At 40.1% G+C, this 24,136-nt stretch overlaps 1 protein-coding gene across 4 annotated transcripts; it reads right to left on the bottom strand.

The window, feature by feature from the left end:
- Positions 1-666: 666 nt before the first annotated feature.
- On the bottom strand, positions 667-24,002 carry cep76 (centrosomal protein 76). 4 transcript variants are annotated; one of them, XM_069537541.1, is made up of 13 exons: positions 23,743-24,002; positions 22,637-22,792; positions 22,383-22,467; positions 17,860-18,084; positions 17,491-17,676; positions 15,806-15,903; positions 15,473-15,601; positions 15,059-15,250; positions 8,091-8,257; positions 5,822-5,981; positions 5,413-5,586; positions 2,755-2,972; positions 667-1,655 (listed from the first exon to the last, which is right to left on the bottom strand). In XM_069537541.1, the coding sequence occupies exons 1-13, from the start codon at positions 23,803-23,805 to the stop codon at positions 1,517-1,519; spliced, it is 1,992 nt and encodes a 663-aa protein (XP_069393642.1). In that variant the 5' UTR covers positions 23,806-24,002; the 3' UTR covers positions 667-1,516. The 4 variants fall into 4 exon arrangements, with proteins under 4 accessions (XP_069393642.1, XP_069393641.1, XP_069393644.1 ...); XM_069537540.1 differs by having other exon boundaries at positions 22,374-22,467; XM_069537543.1 differs by lacking the exon at positions 22,637-22,792 and having other exon boundaries at positions 23,743-23,990.
- Positions 24,003-24,136: the final 134 nt, after the last annotated feature.

Consider the following 24,136-nt stretch of genomic DNA (forward strand, 5'->3'; position numbering starts at 1 on the left):
CATCACACCTCATCAAACACTGAGAGCTGGAGTGGACCAATAAAGTGACCGAAGACATGTTGTCCAGTCTGTATGCAGAGAAGCTCTTGAGAGCTGTAAGCATATGGGTGTGTACTGTGTTGGAACAAGCCAGTAAGAACAGAACAGAGAGCAGTTGCTGGTATCCAGGGCCAACATTAGTCTTAGATCACCATCTAGTGTTGAATTAATGTATTTCAGATGTATATGTCTAGAGTTTATGATAGGTTTGGCCCAGTTTTAAAACACGGCTGGACGAGCCCCTAATTGTCAGGACTCGGCTCAGAAATAGAGGGAGACGCTGGTTGAAAGCAAAAAATTATCTGACAACAAACATAACACAAACTAAATAGGTAATGAGGTATGTTCATCAGTGGAATCAGAAGTGAGGGTGCATGGGGCGTGTGTGATGCAGAGATAATATTGAATGGATCAGAACAAAGCAACGCCTATACACGGAAGTCAGTTGAGTGAGAGAGAGAGCAAGTCTCAGCCAGGAGGATGGGTTTTTACAGCAGGGAGAACACCAGGCCCAGGTGCTTCCAACTACCAGTGTCTCCGCCCACCAGTTACCTGGTGTACATCAGGTAGAATGGGTTAAATAAGACAGGGGCCATCAGTTTCTATGTGTAAAATTCATAATGCAAATAGTCAAACCTTACCTTTAATCACAAAATGCTGTTCTTATAACCAAAGTGCAAAAAAATATATCACATGTTCAGTCATTAGAATGCAGTTAACTCATACAAGCCTAAACTGACTCAGGCAATGCAATACGAATCAATGCTACATTTCCAAGCATCTTCCACACATTTCGGCAAATATTTCACTAAGCTTACATTACAACTTAAATATATGACAGTCGAGGAAAGACAAACAAACAAAAAATAAAAGCATCTACTTTCCTTTCAATTACTTTTACAGTGTATGGTTTGGTTTCATGTCCACCATCACAGTATTATCTGTAGTACATACAACACATTGAACCTCATTAATATAATCATGACCACTTTATTATGGTGATGACAATGATAAACACTGTGATGTTTAAAACCTTCTGCTTCATCTTCTACCTAACTTTATACAGGTATTTTAGATTCCTGTGCAAGATTTTAAGGTATTGCTTTTGATTTTAAGGTAGTGTTTTGCTTTTGAAACTGGTGAAAATTGAGCCAAAACAATTCATATATAATAACCAAGAATTATTTAAATCAAGTTCTAACATTTAAAGACTCTTATAATCAAAAAGAGATCCTGTAAATATTCATGATAGCAAAAAAGCTGACTACAAAACAAAGGCCTGAGCACCAGAGTAGAGACAAAGGTCACAAACATCTCTCTAAATGTCTTTATCACTGAGTACAACTTCATTTAATTTAATCTTTCATGGATGCAGATATTTTAATGCAAAATTAGAAATTAGAAAAATTAGAAAGTTTTGTCTGGGCCCAATGTACTACACAAACTGGTAGTTTTTTGAAAACTATCTTTCCGTTGTTTAGAGTACAGAACGATATTTACATGCAAACATGAGCCACACTGCACAAACATTCTCTGGATACACAAACACCCGAGCTCGTACCGCCAGCCGCACATGGTCGCCACGGCAACTAACTATTTCCTGACAGAACGGAGACCTGCACAGAAAGAGACAAGAAATATGAGGTAGTGCAAAGTTTTTTTTACAAATAAATAGATAACATCAAGTATGGGCGTTTCCTTTGCCTAGAAGCAATAGATTCACAGACAAGTTACTTACACATAATAGACGATTGTGTGACTTTTGAGACATATTTCAGTCTATGATGTTACTGAAATCTGTCAGCAGCATTGTATTGAATTCTGTGCATGCATCTATGTACTGTTGCTTTATGTTGCTCTATTTACATAAACTCTCTTAAAGGGATAGCTTACCCAAAAATAAAAATTCACTCATTATCTAAATGTCCACTAACTGAAATAGCGAAGCTACTGGAACTAGCGATGCTGTCGTGCACCACATGGTGAGAGCTTGTGTGCAGTGTGTGCATGCAAACGTGAAGGCAGTTCCAGAGGATATCAGGACATTTTATTCTAAAACTACTGTGTAAATGGCGCCATTTTGAGTCGAATATGAATGTCAGGGCTATCCTACACTTGGATGACACCACACGAGCAGTATAGAAGCATCTTTTGTTTAAAGAAGGGGTCACCATCTACTACAATTGTATTGGATTTGGCAGCAAAGCTGTTTACCCCTTTTTACCCCCAAAAGTGCTTTGTTGACTCAAACACTTAACCCACCCCGCCATCGGCAGAGTGGTAAGTACATAATGAACAAACTTGAATGTTTTCATTAAGTCTTTTGCAAACATGACCTCCAGAGAAACTCCAGAGCATTGGGTCTGGACTTTCTCCAGAGGTTTCCTTTCACACATGCAAAACGCAGCAGGAGATTTTCTGCTCAGACGCGCTCACAGCAGCAACAATTTCTCCAGAGGATTCAGGTGACGGATGGTGCAGTAGGCAGAGGCAGGATGTTACATATTGATTCTGCTGCGGAGATCGTTTTTTAGTTTACAGCATCGACACCTGCGATGGCTCTTATCACTACATACTCTCTTGATATCTTTCTCAGTGTTTTCTACCTATATAGCACTGCACGTCTGTCGTCATCAACCCAGCATTTAACTTGTTAAACATTTTCCATGCACATACACACTGCTTCTATATAGTATATTTACAAATGTATCTTACCTGAGGCAAGTAGCAAAGGCTCTACGAGCACTGCGGTGCAGGAAGTGTCTTGGGAAGCCTTTGAATGTGTGTCCATCTGGCACTGCCCTCCTCACTGCATCCTGGAACTCCTCATTGCCACAAGACACACCAGTGCAGCGCTCAAGCTCATAGGCTGATAAAGCAGAGGAGAGCAGGTAGGACAGGTGATCATCCCACACTGTTGCCAGCTCCAGGTCCTAAGGGAGGGAGCACCACAGAGCCCATCATCAGCTCATTACATTACATGTTAGGATAAATCCCCTAACATGTTTCTTACCAGTGGCTCTTTAACACAGAATATAAAACTTCAGCAGCTCTCGGTCTCTCAATTAAAACAGTCACAAAAGACCCAGGGCCTGTACTACGAGCGAGTTCAACATACCCATGATATCTTTCCGATATCCTGGTGGAACTTGACCTAACAATGGCAGACAGGCTAGGCGGTCACACAAAGCTGGTTATCAACTCGTTAAGTAAACCCAGGTTTGCCTCATCAAGATTCGATCGCGTGCAAAAAAAGGGGCGGGGATTACAGCATATGAACAATGTGTAGGTTATGGAGCCATTTGGGAAAAAAATTTTTTGGGTGAAATCGACATAACGATAAATGAAGCTGTTTTACTAAGAAGACCTGTGGAACTGAACTGAAGATGGCTTGTTGATGAGAGATGAAATGTTTCACTTAATCACATGACGTAGCTTCTATAATGAGTTTTAGTTTGACACACACTGTCTGCACTGACTCTGAGGACACATTGTGGTAAAAACTTGAAATTACTAGTCAATAAAACATATGGAACTATTTTTGTACGCCATGGCGCAGGGAGCGTGTCTGTGCGCATTTGGAAAAAGGGAGAGATTGAGATGTGCTGGGTTAGTGCCGGGAATTGACTTAACCAATCAGACAATGTTTTATACTTCCCTTATCCTCGCTTTTGAACAGTGTGGTGTCATTTTGGTGAGGGCTGGCTGTTCGAGTCTTCAAGAGAGAGGGGAGCGAGGGAGGCTGGGGGCTGTCTCAAGGTAAATCTGTAAACTATCTATCCCCCATTCCAAGTAAATATTTATTTCATTGGATAAACCTACTTAAAGAGACGGATAAGAGTAAAAAACTATGTTTGGTTTTTCCACCGCTAACACACCCACTGCATAAATATAAGTAACTTCAACAACAGGACCTCAAGTGGGAGTTGAACATCAGCTCCCTCATCAAGAAAGCTCAGCAGAGGATGTACTTCCTGCGGCAGTTGGAGATGAAGAAATTCAACCTGCCAAAAACAATGATGGTGCACTTCTACACAGCCATCATTGAGTCCATCCTCACATCCCCATCACCATCTGGTACGCTGCTGCCACTGCCAAGGAAAAGAGCAGACTGCAGCGTGTCATTCGGTTGGCAGAGAAGGTGATTGGCTGCAATCTACCGTCGCTCCAGGACCTGTACACCTCCAGGACTCTGAAGTGTGCAGGAAAGATGGTGGCTGATCCCTCCCACCCTGGTCACAAACTCTTTGAGACACTCCCCTCATGGCCTTATCAACAAGGCCCGGAACCCAGCCTGACACTCCACCTTCACACTCCACCTCAGCTATATACTTGTATTGGAAATACTCTGCATACTGTGAACACTGTACTTACTCAACTGTACTGCTCTTCCTATTTTTCCTTTTTTACCTTCAAAAACATACTGTGTATATATTTTTATATTGTTAAATTTTAATACTTGATTTTTTTTTATCTTGTTATATTTGTGTCATATATACATATATGAGATGTCTGACATGCACCAACAACATCAAAACAAATTCCATTTATGTGTAAACTTACTTGGCAATAAAAGCTTTTCTGATTCTGAACAAGTAAAGAAACATAGATCAATGCAGTGAGTCTGTGGTACTGTGAGCACATTGCTCCTACGTGTCAGTCCATGTTCAGTTCCAGCAGCTGACAAAAGGTTTAATATTCCCTCTGATGAGAATCTATATCTTTTATAAAGACACTCATCGTCTCTCTGAAGACCCTTGTCCTCCTCAGAGACCCTCGAACAAGCCGTGCACCAAGCTACATGGGATAATTTTTTTTGCTCCACGGGATCTTACGGAGATGTCATGTTTCAAATGAATTGATTGGTCAGTGGACAGAGATTTTTATACTGGTTGATCTCTTATCTCCAACTTCAATCAAACAATCAAATTTTATTTGTATAGCCCATATTCACAAATCACAACTTGTCTCATAGGGCATTAACAAGGTGTGACATCCTCTGCCCTTAACCCTCAACAAGAGTAAGGAAAAACTACCTAAAAAAACCTTTTAACAGGAGAAAAAGAATGTAGAAACCTAAGAGAGAGCCAAATGTGAGGGATTCCTCTCCCAGGACGGACAGAAGTGAAATAGATGACATATGTAATGGAGAACATCAAAGAAATAGGAGTAATTAATGCCCCCGAGCAGGTTAGCTGTTCATCATAAGTTACCATGGAGATTTATCCCCTTGTTTTAGAAGTGAACAAGCTTTGTAGGACTGAAAACCCTGAAATAAACCTGAAGTTACCCCAGTAACCGCAAATCCTGATTTGGAGTACAGGCCCCAGGTGAGTTAGAAATCATCTTATAGTGCTGAGCTGAATGTTTTACCTTCCTGTGTTCCGAAACCAGGTAGCGCATCTCAAGCTCCAACTGGTTGCTAGATGCAGCAGGATCCAGAGATGGGGCACAGAGCGAAGGTTGAGGGGGCAGAGAGGAGACTGAGCCTGGGGCGCAGACAGACTTCAGAGCATCTTCACTCATCGCCTTCCAACAAGATTGATTCTTCAGGAAATAAAGGAGGAAAAAGGAAGCGATGAATTAGATCTATGGAGAGTTTGATGCTGCACGAATTAAGATTTTCATTTCAAACTAATTTCAACAAAACCAAGACACTAACACAACATCTACAAACAAAACAAATGTGGGCAGAACTGTGGTGTAAAAACCATGATGTCCATGTAAAAATTATATAATCTGAGATGGATCACAGTAAATGTAAGGGACACCATGCTCCTACCTGGAAGTCAAAGACACAAAGCTCTACAGCATCAGATGGCTGGCAGTTGGCCAGGAAGGTCTGGTGGTTGAAGACACAACCCACAGTGCGGTAGGGGGATGAGGGTTTGGGCTGTGGGGTCAGAGGCGGAGCTTCTGGGTCAATGGCCTGATGGAGGTATCTGACCACAAATACTCAGTCCAATTAGAAACCCACACAATTGTTGGTATAATTAAAATAGCACACTTTCAAATGTATCTCTTCAGAGTTATGCTGTATAAATATATAAAATTAAATAAAACTGTACTGTAAAGCACTATGAGTGCCATAATCATGTGACAGGCCGATTTGAAATCAGGTCCTAATTATCTCCAGGGTTAAAGCTCAAACACAACATCTAATTAACAAAATCCCAGAAGTGGATAAAAACAAAAAGTTGTTCTTTGGCCCAGAGCCTGGTCAACAAATTTCATGGAAAACTGTTCACAGGATTCAGAGATATCCTTCCGACAAACACAAACTTTGACAAAAGAGGCAAACTAAGGCAACAACAAAAACTGAGTGTAGTTAAAATAATTTTTTAGGCCTGTAACACCACATTATGCAATAACAACACATTATGTGATAAAACTTAAAAATGTAAAACATTTTCACTTCATTATGTAATAACACCCGCATTATGTAATAATCTGACACGTTTTGTAATGAACACAATATATAATACATTTCTCTGCAATCTGTGATCAATTATTACATAATGCAGTAGTTATTACAAAATGCATGGGTTGCACTTTTTTTTTTTACGGAAGTTTAATAATATGGTCCAAAACAGATGTCTTCTTCTCTACTGGCTTTGACAAATTAAAAGGTAATAAATATATTTCACCATAAAACATTTTTTTTCGTTCATCTTTTCTTACATGGTGCTTGCTAATGTACTGGTATGAAGGCTATGGTAGGAAACTACATCGAGAACCTAGCCTACTATATACAGTATATATATATATTATATATCATATATTATAGTTTATATTTTATATTAAAGTATATATTTATACTATAAATACACTAGGTAGTTCAGTGAGTTCCCTGAACCAATGCAACATCATCTGTCTGTATATACCTTTTGGTTGCAGTTTGCAAAAGTCACTAGATAGAAGGCATCATGTTGTAAGGTATGTGAATAAAATGTTATTAATCCCCAAAGCAGGATTCATATGTTTTCACATTTAGAGTTCACTGAAGAGAAAGCTAGCTTCTCAACTAATCAAACAAGTTACAAAAGATTAAGATTAAAGCTCAAACCTTTAACAGCCACTGCACTAGCTAACCTAGCTTGGTTTTAGAAAGTGTCTGGCAGGAAAATAGTGTTTTCACTCACTCTGTTTAAACCATAAGTGTTTATTGGAATAGCTCACAGTAGTTACCAGGCATATTCAATTAAGCTTACTACTTTTTTCTACAAATAGAACATCTTTGGCTATGTCTAAGATGTAAGCCATAGTCTGTTTGAAGTAATACTGTTGTTCAAACATGTGCATCCATGTTGTTTACAAGCGGTATCATATTGGAAGTTGAAAGAATAAAGAATTTGAAATTATGTATGGTTCCATATTGGTCTTTTTTGTGCAACTATTTTCTGTCTTTTTCTAATCCCTGAGTGCATAATGGCTTAATGGAGTGTGTGTGAGTGTGTGTGTGTGTGTGTGTGTGTGTGTGTGTGAGTGAGTGAATACAGTGACACTTATTAACCAATGGAAGGCAATACTAATCTACTGAACAAATAGTATATTTTTAAAATTAATTTTGAGTCACTGTCATCCATGCTAGAATGCATAAAATAATTGTAACCATGAATGAAGACAATCATTTTGGTTGGTTATCACATAATGCACCATATTATTACATTTCCGTAAACAAAAATGCAACCCATGCATTTTGTAATAACTACTGCATTATGTAATAATTTATTACAAAATGCAGAGAAATGTATTACATATTGTGTTCATGCTGTTTATTACTAAATGTGTCATGGTGTCAAATCTGATTTAGCACTAATAGGAAAGTAGTTAATCTCACAATATATGCACACACATTATGAAATATGGTTGTTCTCCTTCAATTTTATGTATCCATCACACAAAATCTATAACATACTACATTTCAGCTTGCGTCCAACATGATATTAGAGTGCCACATGCAACATTAATTTACAATAATAATAATGATAATAATAATAATCATGATGATAATAATAATAATAATAATAATAGTAATATCAACAACAGACCTGTGTGCTGTCAGGCTCTCCCAGAATGTAATGCTCCCATCCGTACCGCGGGTCACGACCCAGGTGTGTGTCCCTCCCTTCGCTTTGGTGCCTACACACACATACGCATCCAAACCAAAGCCAAGCAGGAGGCTGCACAGCAAGGTGGCATGGTCTTCACAATCCCCCTGGGGAGGAAAACTGCAATGAGTTCAGCTCTTCTCCAGAGTTTGTAATGTGGAAACCAAATTGTAAATAATTGTATGATTAACATCTCAACTTTAACACGAGAGTGAAACAACTGTCCTTAACCTTCATTTATTAACAGCATTTTGTTGTCATTTATTTTGAATCCTGCTGAAACCTATTGGCCTCCTAAGCCTGCTCCATTCACTCAGGAACAATGAGTTCCTGTTGAAAGTTCTGAAGGCTTGTACAAGATTATTTTGTTATGCATCTCACCTTCTTATCGAAATATTACAAGTTGTATCTTATCTGTATCTATTTGGATTTATCTTGAAAAGATAATGACTTTTATTCTGAGTTATTATAATTATTGTCTTGTCTAGTATTTTGACAATTTTTGTTCTAAACATTGCAACATTTTCAAAAATGTTACATATTTTCTGAGAAATATGACTTGCAAACTATTACAACTTGATTTTCTAAAATAGTACAAAGTTATCCAACAATGCAATTATTCTCAATATTATTACCCTGTTCTAGAAATATTAAAGCTTTATTCTAAAAAATACTTGTTTCTAAAATATTACTTAAGTAATATTGAATTTTAAGTGTAGCCTCAGTTACAGGACAAATTCCTTATTTACACTGTGACAAGTTGACAACACAAAGTTTAATTACTGGATATTCTAACAAATTTGAACAGATTCACTGGTTCCTTCACTGTTGCTTGTCTGATTCATCATGTCACTACAACTGTCCATTTTTAACAGAGTTACTATATCCTGTTCTCACTGCATTGTTTGTCTTTCACAGAAGTGTTGAACACACAAGAACGGTCTGCAGGAGAGGAAATAAGCTCTGTACATATCAAACTGTCTATGACTGTAAGCAATTGCATTTGACTTTTCTGGGGCCTGGGTTGAGCAAGTGGTTGCTGCTGCTGCTGCTGCCATGTGCTGGCTCAAGCTATAGGCAAGTCAGAATGATAAATGCTCCTCAGAAGTGCTAATATGGACGGCAGCATCAGAACAGGCTGGGGAGGGATGAGGCTAAATTAATTTTCCCTGGAATGAAAGTCATAAATCAGAGCTGACAGGGGCCACTTTGTGAGAGTTGTGTTTTGTCTGTCTTGCCAGCCGCTCACAGAGAAGACGCAGGAAACATTTATCCCGTGGAGGTCTGGGAAATTCTGTGCTATCAAGTCAGGAGATGAAAATGCATCGGTCAGTCAACTGTGAACAAATTCTCCTTTCTCAGAAATGACACAATCAGCTATTGTACTGTTCCCACTACGTGTTATATACATCCAGGCCCGCCGACAGGGGGGGACAAACGGGTACGTTGTCCCGGGCCCTGGACTGGCCCTGGAATGGGGGGGGCCCATAACTGGACCCCCATGAAGTTGGGATTAATTATTGTATGTATACTTCAAAATGTGTTGATTTAGAGAAGAAAAGTGCTTTATTTGCATTCAATTAATGACTCCTAGATTGTTTGCCTTCATTGCCCTTGAAAAAACGGCCAATAACCCCCTATCAAATGCCAAAATGGTTTGGTCTTTGGAGAAGAAAAAAGACGACATCATTCCATTAGTGGTCAGTGCGCGCTGCGCAAGTCGATTCAACATGCACAAGTCAGGAGCCCCCCCAAAAAAAGAAAGGCGAAAAAGAGAGGAAGAAGCCGAAAGCCTGAGGGGATCTCTGTATAAATATTTCAGAAAAGACTCAGGTGATGCTGCAGGTACCAGTAAAGGCAGCTGTGCAGCACAGCCAGTAAGACACGGCCAACTTTTTCCAGCCCCGTCGTCAAGTAACACAGGCACAGGCGGCGTGTCAAACATATTAGCGCAGCACCACATGAGAAAGTCACACGGAGATCAATATCAGACAGACAGGGGGCATTGAATAATTTGATAACCACAACGGCTTTATTACACTGTGTTTCATACGCCTATATATAATTGAATCTTAGAATATGCACATTACCCCGCAAATGTTTCAGGCAGGCACGCGCTGCGCACTCCAATCAGGCTGAATTGATTTGAGAATAATTCCCAGTCAGCTGAATTACAGCCAGTGTAACGCGGCTCATGGTTTAAAATAAGCCAGTGGCATGGCAACATGTGGAATTGCCATTTAGATAGAGTTAGATTTAACGAATGGGTTATAAACGTGACGTTTTGGGGTAGCCTGTAACTTCGTTTCTGATTGCCGTTAACTTGAAACTCGCCAGATGAATGGGCTCCGCCTTGTTCCCCAAACATTCTCTGGAAGTTCAGCGGACATACACGCGGGTCTGGTGATAAATAAATGGTCGATGAAATGTGCAGTTAATGAGCTCTAAGTGAATACAATAGCGTGAGTTTTATTGTGGTATGATTCTGAAAGCCATAACTTCACTCAGTCCATATCCATAGCCTATCCAATTAAAGTTGTAAATAATCCTTTTGGTTTATCCGTAGTAAATGGGCTTGTCATCCCGACGTCATGTGTTTGGGAGCTGCACAAGCGAATTCTGTGGTTGTGTTTCGGCGTTTGACAATTTTGGGAACAAAAAAAAAAACCTTAGATTTTTAAACTTTTGTAGTCTTTGGGATAGAGTTAGCCAAGTTGATCAGTCTATTCTTTTCTGTGTTAAATCATCAAATTAAGGGGTTTTCAATTTGTTATTTTTTAAATGGTTCATTTTGACCCCTGTTAATTTAGATATAGCCCTTTTTATCGAAATATTTTCACCTTTATAGGAGAGGCTAGAGAGGATGAGAGAGAAGAAGAACAGGCTACCAAACAGTATGAGAGAGAGGAAGAACAGGCTACCAAAGAGGATGAGTGAGAGGAAGAACAGGCTACCAGTGAGAGAGAAGGGGAGGAGAGTGAAGGGAGAGAGAGAGAAAGACACAGTGATTCAGGAGCATTTATGGGGACCTCTGCATTTTGCTCAGGATCTTCCTGTCCATGCCTGTGACTGTGGCTGGAGGTGAGCAAGCTTTCAGCAAATTGAAGCTTATAAAAAACTACTTGCGCTCAAAGATGTCACAGGAGAGGCTCAACGGGCTGGCAATGCTTTCCATAGAACACAAGCTTGCAAAGAAGCTGGACACCACAAAAGTCAGGCGCATGGCACACAAAGTTAATGTTAAAATGTTCAAATAAATTGTTTGTTGAGTAATGAGTATTTTTTTGAATTTCCGTCATTTAAGGGTAGGGTAGGGACTGAGAAAGTAGAGGTGTGTGTGGGTTTTTTTTTTGGGGGGGGGGGGGGCCCATTGAGAGAATTTTGTCCCGGGCCCAGCCAAACCTGTCAGCGGCCCTGTATACATCCAGTATGTTAACGCAGATAAACAGCCAGCCAAACTCGGTTTTCACGAGCCAGGAAGCGAGCGCCTTGCTCCTTTATTTACGGTTTCAATTGACAGGTGAAAGACTTTGATGGTAAAAAAGCCATTGCTTTCGAAGGTGTCTAGGAGAAGTTTAAGACACAAGGAAAAACCTCCATCATGTTCATCAGAGCTTTGCTTGTTCACAACAACTTGTGTCTATCCCGTAATGCATAGCGTATCTCTTACAAGCCTTCAAAATAAGAGTACATCATGAAATAATGCAAAGCAATGTAATATTATCACTTTTTTAGCTGTAAAAAGTTACTTTTAACATTACATGAATTATGAACTCCCTTTTTTAATGAAATATATTAAAGGGCAAATCACAACTTTTACCAGAGGGCAGAACAGCTATACTCAGAAATGCATTCACTGTAAAACCAAGTTTATGTGGCTCTGTGCGAATTGTTGGAGCAAAACCAGAAACAGTTCAGTTATTTAATCCTTTTCTTCCAACTTTAACACTACAAATTCATGAATGCAGTGATCAAAACTTCAAGTAGAGTCACATAGCTTTTTATATTTTCTGGTCTGAAGCAGCCTCTTGGATGAAAGGCGAAATATGTAATTATGATGTGTATAACATATTTATAGTTATTCACTTTGTATCTGCTTTCTCTGTTTTTCTGTACTATGTTAAGTGTCTTTGAGCATTGCTGAAAGTGCTATGCAGATAGAATGTGATATACAAATAATAATGTATCTAATCTATTCACAGAACTGAGTTTAACAATGATGGAAATAAAAATTGGTTAATTTTAAAGATTGCTTTCCTTTTATCAGGGACCGATCCAGTTATCTCCAAACATCATCTAAACAAAGTGCAAAGACAAATGCTGCAACTGAGTATCATCAATTGGCACTGCAGCACTGTTAGATACTGTGTGTCCAAACTATAACATAGCAGAAAAAAAGCAAAGATTATACTCTGATTGATTTTCACTGCTTATAAAATACTGCAGAATATTGCATCTTCTGACCTCTAACTCTTTGTAGGCACAGCATATAAACAATAGATTAGAAAATATGAAATGCATACTGTATTTCAGGATGGTTTCTCAATGGACACAAGAGATGTCTGAACAAAGCTGATGTACAAATGTATCAACTTCTCTATTAGACCGTATCCCAAATAGAAATTTTAAGGAAAGATTATACTTAAACTTACATGAAGACTATTAAAGGAAGGTTTGGATGACTGCCTGGCACTCACTCAAACACTACACCACAGACAAGATAGTTATTTACATTAAGCAATAATATTACAGCTGACACTGCAACTGAATGTCTCAAAAATAAATGTCTCAACAAAGTCTTGACAAGTTTAAGACACTAGCTGGTGCAACTTGGACACATCATCAGTGATGAATCCAGGTTCATACAGTGTTTTGGGTCTTTGATCATCATACACCGGGTGGCTGTGGCTGATGGGTAGAGCAGAACCCCGAATTGAATGTGTGTGTATGAATGGCAAACTGTACTGTACTGCGTTTCTATCCAAGTGCGCAAAACATTGGGAGGAGTAGATGCAAATACTTTAATTTAGAACAAAGCCTGAAAATAATTGCGGTGGTAGACTGCATCTAGAAAGGAAGGTGCTAATCAACACAGCATTACGCACAGATGGCTGCAGTTATTGTGGTGAGGAGGAGACGGCAGGGTTTTTTCTGCTCTGTTAGCATGTTTGGATTGACAGAAGCAAAAAGAATCCCTCTCTTGCCAGGGCACTGGCCATCATCAGCCCAGATACAGCTGCTCTGTGTGTGCTACAATGTGTCGCACCTGAGCACTCGTGCTACAGATGACACAGCTCTCATCTCCTGTGCAATATTGGTCAGAGGCATCTCTTCCACCGCCCTCCCCCCACCTGTTTTATTTGCAGAGGTTTTATTATGAGCTATTTTTTCTTTTGTTTTTCTTATGTTCTGCCATCTCTTAATTTCATCGGCTATATGATGATCACAGTTCTTCCAAGCTCCCTGTTTGCGTATTGCCATGGTCCTCCTCTGCACGGATCTCCCCCTGGATCAGCCGATGTTTCTCTCCCCTGGGATTTGTCGTACCGAGGTCTAATGAGGCAGCTAAGTCCGGTTCGTCCTGCTGCCACCATGCCCACCACGATGTGATGTCTCAGCCTTGCTTCTGCCTGATAGACTGCCTCCTGCACCCTCCCCTTTTTCCCAGTTCTGACTGAGATACCTGCAGAGGAGACTCTGTTGTCAGCTGGTGTCTGTAGAGGAGTATCTCTCTGACTTTGTAGACCATGGATTCCTCATTTAGGCTGGTGAAAGGATACTGCACCTTGTTGGTGTGCCAGTAAAGGGCAATGCTGTCTAGGCTTTTTGGCAGGCCCAGCCACACTTGGTGATCATAAACTCCAAGCCCTCAACAATGGTCACTGGGACTTTGTATATCAGCAGCGGCCAGAGTCTCTGCAGTATACCATGATGATAGATCCATAGAGCCAGTTACGGTATATGCAGGCTGACTAGACTGACACTGTTTCTCTCAGGATGCAGTCAAAGATCTTGCCCAGGCTCTTCACAGGCTTATCAGACCCTGATGGAATCTGGACACCTCCTAAAGAGAAGTGGTACTTATTACATGCTCTTCCCTTGTTCAGAACCAAGGTTCTGGATTTGGATGGCTGGAAGCTCATCCTAGCCCAAGTTATGACATTCTCCAGTCCTGTAGGAACCATCGGCATCCTGGCACTGATGCTGTTGTGACCGTCAAGTCATCCATGAAAGCTTTAAACGGGGGTTGACGGATGCCCGACCTGGACAGAAGACCTCTACATCCACTTCTGCTGATTTCACCAGCATGTTCATTGCCAAGTTAAACAGGGACACTGATATGGAACAACCATTTATGATGCCTTTCTCTAGATCAGTGGTCACCAACCTTTTTAATTCTAAATGTAAGCCGAGATCTACTACCCCGATATCTTCCAAAAAACCCACACATATGTATTATTTTTGCAATTTCTGTTAAAGGCTCAATGTACGAGCATGAATATAGACAAAGAAAGGCAGTAATATAGTAATATCAATTCATATACAACATCTATTCAATGCACATTTAGCTTCTCAGTTCAACAATATTTTCTGCAGAGGAGCTGCTACTGCAGTACAATGTTTTTACTTATCGGCATTGCCTTGATTATGGGAATAAAAATGACTATTTCCTTGTATAAAAGTAGTCCTGCGTACTCAAATAAACAATAACAACTGATCCGCAGAGAAAACGCATGCAGCCAGTGAGCCCAGAGCAGGGATCACCAGTGAAGACTGTCAAGATCGACCAGTCCTTCATGATCAATGGGTTGGCGACCACTGTTCTCGACGATGCCATTACAGAGAGTGCATTGTCTTCTAAAAAATGGGCTGACCACTGTAGATGTCAGAGGTCTGTTTCTCCTTACCTTCCCTCGGCATAGGAAAGCCATTAATGTGCACCATTGCTCCTGCCCGCCCCCTCCTCCTCCCACCACAGGAGCCTTCTCATGGGCCAGCAGGCTGACGAAACGGGCTGCCTGTCGAGGAGTCTCCAGCAGCCGCCCCACCCGGAGGACATGTACATAGGAACACACTGGTCGGTTGACGCCATTCTCATCCTGCATAATTCACAGACACACAAAGAGAGTTCAGGATAAACTGGTTAGTCTCGCCCCAAACCACTAACATACTAAACCTGTGAAAACTGCAATTAATTTGCTATTTTTTAGAAACTATCTCATAAGTGTGTGGACATACATGACATGTACATGTCCTCAAAAATTAGCAAATTATGTGAAAATTAATTATTAATTTCAGTCAAACATGTGACTTAGATGAACCTGCGCAAATATCTTGACCATTTTGGATTGGTGCGACGGTCGTATCTCAAGGAACTCCCTCCACCACTGTTTGGCATAAACCAGGAAGAGCCTCTCCTTCTCTGCTGTCCTCTTTCTTTCCAGGGATTGCTGGATGAGAAACACACAGTCACATGATGCAGTAAATATAGACCTTTTACAATGTAGCCTTTATATCCAATCTCAGCAATATTAAAGGCCTTCAGTTGTATTCATTCACTTTGAGTGGCTGATGAGTTTTTCCCTTAACTGCTAAAACCTGATACAGCTGATGAATAAATAGACAAAGATATAGAGAGACTCCAGTGTGCTGACCTGTGTGCTGATGATATCAGTGCTCAGAGTCTCTGTGAGAGGAGGGTAGAGCTCCAGACTGACTGTAAGAACTCCGGCTGGGACTTTAGATTCACTGCCTGGTGAGAGAGAGACATCCATCCGCACACATACAAAAATCTTGTATTGCAAGCATATCAACTTATTACCTCGCAGCTAATACAAAGTATTAATTGTTAATATATTTTACAGCAGTGGCTCCCAGCCTGGGGGCTAGCAGAGAGCATGAGGTCACAAGATCATTAACAAGAGGTGAGAGATATAGTCTTTCCTCCTCTAATTTAAGATTATTTAATAATTGATTTTCTCTGATTGATTTTCAATGCTTATAAAATACTGCAGAATATTGCATCTTCTGGCCTCTAACTCTTTGTAGGCACAGCATATAAACAATAGATTCGAAAATTTGAAATGCATACTGTATTTCAGGATGGTTTCTCAATGGACACAAGAGATGTCTGAACAAAGTTGATGTACAAATGTATCAACTTCTCTATTAGACCCTATCCCAAATAGAAATTTTAAGGACATTTTTCCTCTTATCAACAGTTCTATATTAAATCAGATTAATATACTATATCTCTATCAATCGGCGATGTACCGAAGTCTTATAAGGTAGCAGTACTTTAAACCTTTGCATATATTGCCCAGTTTTAGCTAATTAAAGACCAAAATCCTTGAAAAAGCTGCTGCTAACCAGCTGTGTGATTACTAAGACAGTAATGGTTTGTTGGAAAATGTTCAGTCATGATTTAGAATCTATCACAGCACAGAAACAGCACTATTAAAAGTTACTAATAATAACAAATAAACTCATGAACTTCTCTCGATACTCGTCCTGCTGTATCTTAGTGCTGCTTTAAACACCACAGATCATAAGATTCTGTTACAGAGATTGGATCAACATGTAGATTCCATAGACTGTTTGCTTTAAATGTGCTTCCTTTAAGCAACATAATCAGACAGCACCACATTTCCATTGTTACACAGATGACACCTAGCTGTACATATCTATGAAGCCAGATGAATCAAATCACTTAGTTAAACTTCAGGAATGTCTTAAAGACATTGCAGCGACGATGGCCCATAACTTTTTACTTCCAAATTCAGACTAAGTCTGGTATGCAAGGGTTTTCTTCCAGTTACTGAGGGTGTTTTTTCTCTCCACAGTCGCCAAAGTGCTGGCTCGCTGTGGGTAACGTTGGGTTTCTCTAGAGATAACAGCCGGTTACTTTTTATTACAGTGATTTTAAAGATGCATTATACAATTGTGTGTAAAAAGCTACATTCACATACACAATCATTAGCAGTAGAATCAGTGAAATTTAATGGTCTCCGTGAAGAGGAAATTGTTTTCTTTGTTATCACTTCACATTTAGGTTCATTCCAGTTAGGTTAGCTTATTGTTAAGAAATGAAGAACAGGATCTATTTTGAGGGAGGAGACAGACTTCTTTGTTTCAAATAAAATTTTAAATGTAAGGAGTTTTCATTTCTGATAATGTTATTTTACTATTATGGTTGAATTTTTTATGTCTTATTTGTCCATGTGTGCTAGAATCTTAATTATTCTTAGCTCTTAGCTATAGATATGATGCGCCAGAAAAATGTATACATTTTTGTATATATTATCAATCCTGCATTCACTGCAGCATATTTTTTCCTCACCAACTCCCATCAGCTCTATAGCAAAGCAGGTCTTTCCACTGGGTGAGCTGAGGACTGTCCTCCAGTCCAGGAAGTAGGATGAGACCAGCGTTGTCTCACTGGTGGTGTCCATTTTGATCAGCACCAAGTGAACCGGGTCACTCACAGACAACAAGGCAGTTGCATCTGCCATTTTATTGCTTTCTCCTGCAAAATCAAAAGCAATGACATGCATAACTGGGTTTAAAGCAGTAGTCTATGACAACAGTTCATGTCAAACAAATGTGGGAAAAGTTAAAAACACAGTCCAGATAATATTTGAAGCAACATGATGCAACAGTGTGCAACACATGAAGCTGAATGACATCAACATTGCCAATTGAAAAGTACCTTTTCCATCTCTATGAATCTCCAAGAGGAAGCCCTCCTCCAGGTTGGGTTCACAGGCACAGGGCACTGGCTTTGAGTGAAACCTCTGATTGCGGAAGTGAATGTAGAGTGTGAACGTCGAGCACACTTGACCTGGTAAAGGCTCAGGCTCTTGGAGGTGCTCCAGAAAGGCCTTACCACCAAGTACTTGCAGAAAAAGGTAACACCTTGATGGATCGATATTGTCTAAGAGAAAGAAAAGAATGTCATCACTCATTTTGTACACGTTAACAATGATATTTTATATCTAACACACTCAAAACTGTAGAGTGCAGTGCTCAGCTTTACAATATGTCCTAAAAATCGTACATACAGGGAACAAGAATTACTTTGAGGCAGGAATTTCGATGCAGTAAAAGCTAGAATCAAAGATACATTTCTAACAGAGTAACCATTGTATCAAAGAAAAAGTTAAACTTATTGTAATAAGTTAAACAACAAAACCCAACATGGATTCATGTAGAGTATGAATTTAAAAAAAGGTCAATAGATAAATACTGCATATTATATCAGATAGATACTGTTCAGTCATGAGTTACTTTATAATCCCTGTTTTTCGCTGTTTATGAATTTATAAAATCAGTGTTAGTCATGGCCTTTTTGAGGTTTGGCTAATTATTCCTCTCATTTATATTTTGCACGATTCTTTTTTTGTCACAAAATCTCTGATTGGATATTCTGAATTTCTACTGTCATAATGTTCAGTATTATTAGAGACTACTATTTGTCATTTGAAGTACTTCTGTGTATTTGAATTGATGTCCACCAATATTGGGACTTTTAATTAAGCTTTAAAGTAGGATGTCATTTGTTTTGTTCTTTAAGCTCTGAAAAAGGCATGTAAGTACAATAGAAAATGCCATTGTAAATTGAAGGGGGACAATCATATCTATTTTTGAAACTAATCATAATCAACTACATGCAGCCTTGATATCATTCACATCAAATTTCTCAAAGAGGTTATTAACACAGATGGTCCCAGTGTTTTTTAATATGTTTTGCATTTTTCAAGAGACATAACCTTGATCCCTAGGTTCTTAAGAATTTTAGGTAAATCTCTTAACTTTCATTATTATAAAAAAAATGTCTTTTATGTCATAATAACATTTTTGAGAAATTTCCATCAGGTTTAAGAGCAGACATACAGTACAGAAACTGCCCTCCTCAAAGTAACCAATGACCTTCTTTAATCAGCTGACAGAGGAGAGAGCGCAATTTTAACCCCACTAGACTTAAGTGCAGCCTTTGACACTGTAGACCATGCCCATCAAAAACCTGGGTTGGTATCAAGGACACTGCACTTAGTTGGTTTAATTTTTACCTTTTAGAAAGAACCTGCTCAGTCACCATATGTAATCAAAATCAGAAAAACTTTGTTGATCCATGGGGGAAATTGTGTTTGATACAATTGCTCCATGAAATATATACAATATGTGCGTTCTGTACATTCAGTATTTAGTGCAAGCATGGATATGTGCAGATATTTCAGTGCAAGACTGAGACTACCAAAATGCACTCTTTGTTGAGTCTGTTGGCGTCCCCAACCCTCAGCCTGCTACCCCAGCACACAACAGCAAACAGGAGAAGACTGGCCACCACAGTCTCATAAAACATCCTCAGCATAGTCCGGCAAATGTTGAAGGACCTCAGTCTCCTAAGGAAATAGAGGCAGCTCTGGACCTTCTTGTAGAGGGCATCAGTGTTCTTAGCACAATCCAGTTTACAGTCTATGAACACTCCCAGGTATTTAAACCTGTCCACGCTGACCCCCTGGATGGAGATAGGGGTCACCGGTGTCCTGACCCTCCTCAGATCCACAACCAGCTCCTTTCTCTTTGTCACGTTGTGCTGCAGGTAGTTCTGCTCACACCATGTGACAAAGTTACCCACCACAGCCCTGTATTCAGCATCCTCACCCTTGCTGATTCATCCAACTATTGCAGAGCTATCAGAAAACTCCAACTGGATTTGGCAGGACAGGTCTGGTATAGTGTAGAGCATGAAGAGGAAAGGAGAGAGGACCATCCCCTGTGGGGGCCCTGATGTTACTGACCACTCTGTCAGACACAGTGCTGCAAGCGCACATACTGTGGTCTACCATTCAGGTAGTTCACAATCCATAACACAACAGGGGCAGGGGTTTGGAAACAGACTGCAGAAGAGTTAGGGGGGGCAGGGGCCACTGTATCAAATCTATTAAAAATAGATTAAATTCATTGGTCATTTCCAAGCTGCCCTCAGTTCCTCTGCCACTAGCTGTTCTGAAGCCGTGATGGTCTTCGTTCCACACCAGACCTCCCTCATGTTGTTCTGCTGGAGTTTCCAATCCAGCTTCCTCCTGTTGCTGTCCTCTGTCTCATTGATCTTGATTTTCAGCTCCCTCTGAATAGTCCTCTGCTCCTCACCTCTGAAAGCCCTCTTCTTCTCGTTGAGGGTGGCTTTGTTGTCTTGTTACCTACGGCTTGTTATTTGGGTAACAGCAAACTGTCCTTGATGGGACATTGCAGTCCGCAGTTTATATAATCCGTGATGCACTCTGTAAGCCCATCAATGTCCTGTCCGCAGGGCTCAAAGAGTACATCCCATTCAGTCACCTCAAAACAGGCCTGCAGTGCCACCTCTGACCATCTCCTCAATGTCTTTGTGATCACAGGCTGCCTTTTCACCAGAAGCATGTGATCGGATCTCCCCAGAGGGGGGAAGGAGGAAGACCCTTATGCATCCTTACCGTATAGCATACAGCAGGTCCAGGGTCCTTTCCCCTCTGGTTTTGCAGGTGACTGGGTGAATTTTGTTTTATCCATGTAAACATGATATTTGGACAGAGTCCCACAGCCAACAGTTCAATGTGCAGGTGACAAATACGGTCCTTGATTGTAATATGACCAAAAAATCAGTCAGCTTGTCCATCTTGTTCCCATGTGATCTCATGTTGTGAGATGAGAGAGGGGAGATACAGCTTATATCTCCTCTTCTCCACATATCTGTTGTTTAGCGGACCTGGTTCTCTTCCTCCTCCTCACTGATCCTTTTCCTCTGCAACCCCGGTGTGTTTTTCTCCAAAGTTCAGCCAGGATGTCCGCTTTCCCAGTCGCCAACCTGGCCGGCTTCAGCACCATCAGCTGATCCCTGGAGTAAACAATGTGGTGTTGCTGAACGACGGTCGAGTTGCAAAACAAAACGCGCAGTTCCACAGAAAAAACAGTCCAAAACTCTACACACAAACATGTTTAGCATACACCCTGGTGCACATCCTCTAAAACAAACTTTACCTGTGATGTACCACAAGGTTACATTTTAGGTCCAATTATATTTTCTATTTATATGCTTCCTCTTGGCCAAATCATCCAACACTATAACATCTCCTTTCACTACTATGCAGATGACACAGATATACCTTCCGCTGAGACCTGATGACACTGAAAGCCTAACTGCTGTGTTAGACTATCTTAATGATGTCAACAGTTGGATGACAATTCAACAACTCAAAGTCAGAAATAATGTTATTCAACCCACCTAACCCCATCATGCAGATTGAACGCAGCCTTGGTACCTGGTCAGTCAGTGTAAAGCCTGTTGCCAGAAACCTAGAAGTTCTGTTTCACCAATCCCTCACTTTCAAACCACAAATTAAAAAAGTAGTTCAGTCCTGCTTCCTACAAATCAGAACCATCTCTAAAATCAAACCTTTCACACCAAAAATTAATCCATGCTCTCTTCTTCTCTACACTATACTCCTGTAACCCCCTCCTCTCTGGCATAAGTCAAAGTAATAAGTCACTCTCCCACCTCCAACTAGCTCAGAACACAGCAGCTCGGCTTCTCACTGCTCTTTAAAGGCAAAATCACCCGATCCTTCCTTCTCTTAATTGGCTCCTTGTCTGTTTTAGAATAGATTTTAAGATTTTTCTGATCACTTTTATAGCACACCAGGGTTTGACCCCAAGCTACATCACAGAACCCCCCTTAGACCCCTTATGTGCCTGCACGCAGCTGTACATCCTCAGGTGGAGCCCTGCTTGCTGTTCCAAAGTCGAGATTGAAAACAAAAGGTGACAGTGCCTTTACCATCAGGGCCCCTCGGCTTTGAAATGGCCCACCTGAAGAGATAAGGCTCGCAGGGTCAGTGAATTCTTTTAAATCACTTCTTAAAACCCATTTTTATAGATTTGCTTTCATGTTATACTGGGATTTTTTTTTTCTTTTTACTTTTCTTTTACTTTATTACTTATTTTTATTATCATGTTACTTCTTTTACGTGTTCAAGTATTAATTTACTTTCTTGCTTTGTTGTCAAAGCACTTTGTAAACTCTGTTTGTAAAAAGTGCTATATAAATAGAGGTTATTATCATCATTATTATTATTATAAGTGCCAAAAGCTCAGCTCAAAGAATAAAGTCTGCGCTGTATAACCTTCGAACTCTACAAGTATTTTTGCTTGTATGCTGTTGATTTACTTGCATTGGTAAATTACGTTTTTTACATTTCTTCGGCTGAGTGATTTCTTTGTTGACAAAGTCTGGAGCATGCTTGGGAGGAGATCCATTTTTTGCATCCATGGGTGCCTCCTATTAAAAAGCAGACACAACAACAGTTAGTGCAGAACAGTAAGCATGTGACCAAAGTCAAATTCAGAAATCTATGCAAATATTTGTTTTTGACATACATCTGGAAAATAGGTCTATTTCTCGATCTAATCATGAAGTATTCAAAGCTGCTGGCAAACGGTCATTCTACCTGGTAAAAGTGTAGGTCCTTCATTACATCATCTATTATACCCCTGTTCTGCAGAGCACTTAGAAAATCGGCCTCAGACAGAGATTGATGTGATTGCCCTTGATCATCCCTCACATTCTCAGCCAGCACCTCGCGGATCTTCCCACGTATACCACTCTGATAACCAAAAAAAACAAACAAAGAAAATACACAGATTTAACACCTCTTTCTCATTAACGCTGCCTCAACAAAGATCACAAAGAGACATTTCATGGTAACTACAGGCCTTATAATCATCACTTGTTATGATGACATCTGATTAAGATGGACTCCCTCACTATTGTAAGATAATCATGTAGCTTTGGCTTTCCACATCTTTGCCACCCATTTGTGTGTGTTCCTCATGCTCATCCATCTTCACTGTGTTGGAGGAAGTGATTGGGAAAATGTAGCATTGCTCTTATATCTTGAAAATCTGCATGAGAGTTGCCCATCAACAATATTTTCAAACACCGTCTTAGATAACTGCATAAATAGGTCTGCATCAATGAGTTAAAGCTGTCAGGTAAATACTTAAACATGAAGTTGTGTGATAATACAATCCTATCATCTGCATCATCTTCATTTCAATCTACCTACTAATTCTAAAAATGTATCTCTGTCTGTCTGTATGTGGAGCACATATCTTGCAAAATGTGCAACTTATTGGCTTCACACTTGATATGTGTATTCTAACTGGTCCAGAGAAGTGCAGTGCCAAGTTTGGTGTGATTTGGACACACGATAAGCACATTCCAAGGTTTAGAACAGGCACTGCACTAGTTTTTGTACAAGTTCAGACAAACATACACAAAAAAGACTGTGTCAGAGATCAGTCTGTGTAGGCCAGACACACCGGTCCTTTAAAAGTCATTAGTAGGACACAGAAAGTATAGTGAAGCATAAACTGGTGGTGCTTTGCTGCTGGGGTCTGAAAACAACAAAGGTAATACTAACATATATCCATGATGAATATATCCCTTGTTTAAGTAGTGCTATCTCACTGTGTGCACACCAGACAATAAGTTAACATACAATCATAATCAATTGAACTAACATGAGTGGAAATAACAGCTTACGCTGCTCACCTTGAGCAGATGGTTGTGAATGATTTGCTTCAGCTCGGAAACTTTCTCTGGAGGCAGAGACATCACTGCTAACGACGAACTCTGGCTGGCTTTACAGTCCAACGGCTAGAGACGTTAGCAGAAGGGCGCTATCAGGAACAATTAACAAACGTGTTTGTGCTATTTGAGCTCGATCTGATATTTGTATACACATTAGTTGTCTGTAACTACGCCAAGGCTCTCGTCTGTCTGTCAGTTTAAACTGTGGCGGAAACGCTAATGTCAATAAAGCGGTCCAGATGCCTGACTATAGTCTCCGATTAAATTAAATTCATGAACAAGCCTGCCCGAGAACACAAAAATATTCACTATAAGGAACACCACAATGGGGATGTGAGGGTTAATCTTCTTTTTA

This window comes from Paralichthys olivaceus, chromosome 13 (assembly GCF_024713975.1).
Source record: "Paralichthys olivaceus isolate ysfri-2021 chromosome 13, ASM2471397v2, whole genome shotgun sequence".
Classification (NCBI taxonomy): domain Eukaryota; kingdom Metazoa; phylum Chordata; class Actinopteri; order Pleuronectiformes; family Paralichthyidae; genus Paralichthys; species Paralichthys olivaceus.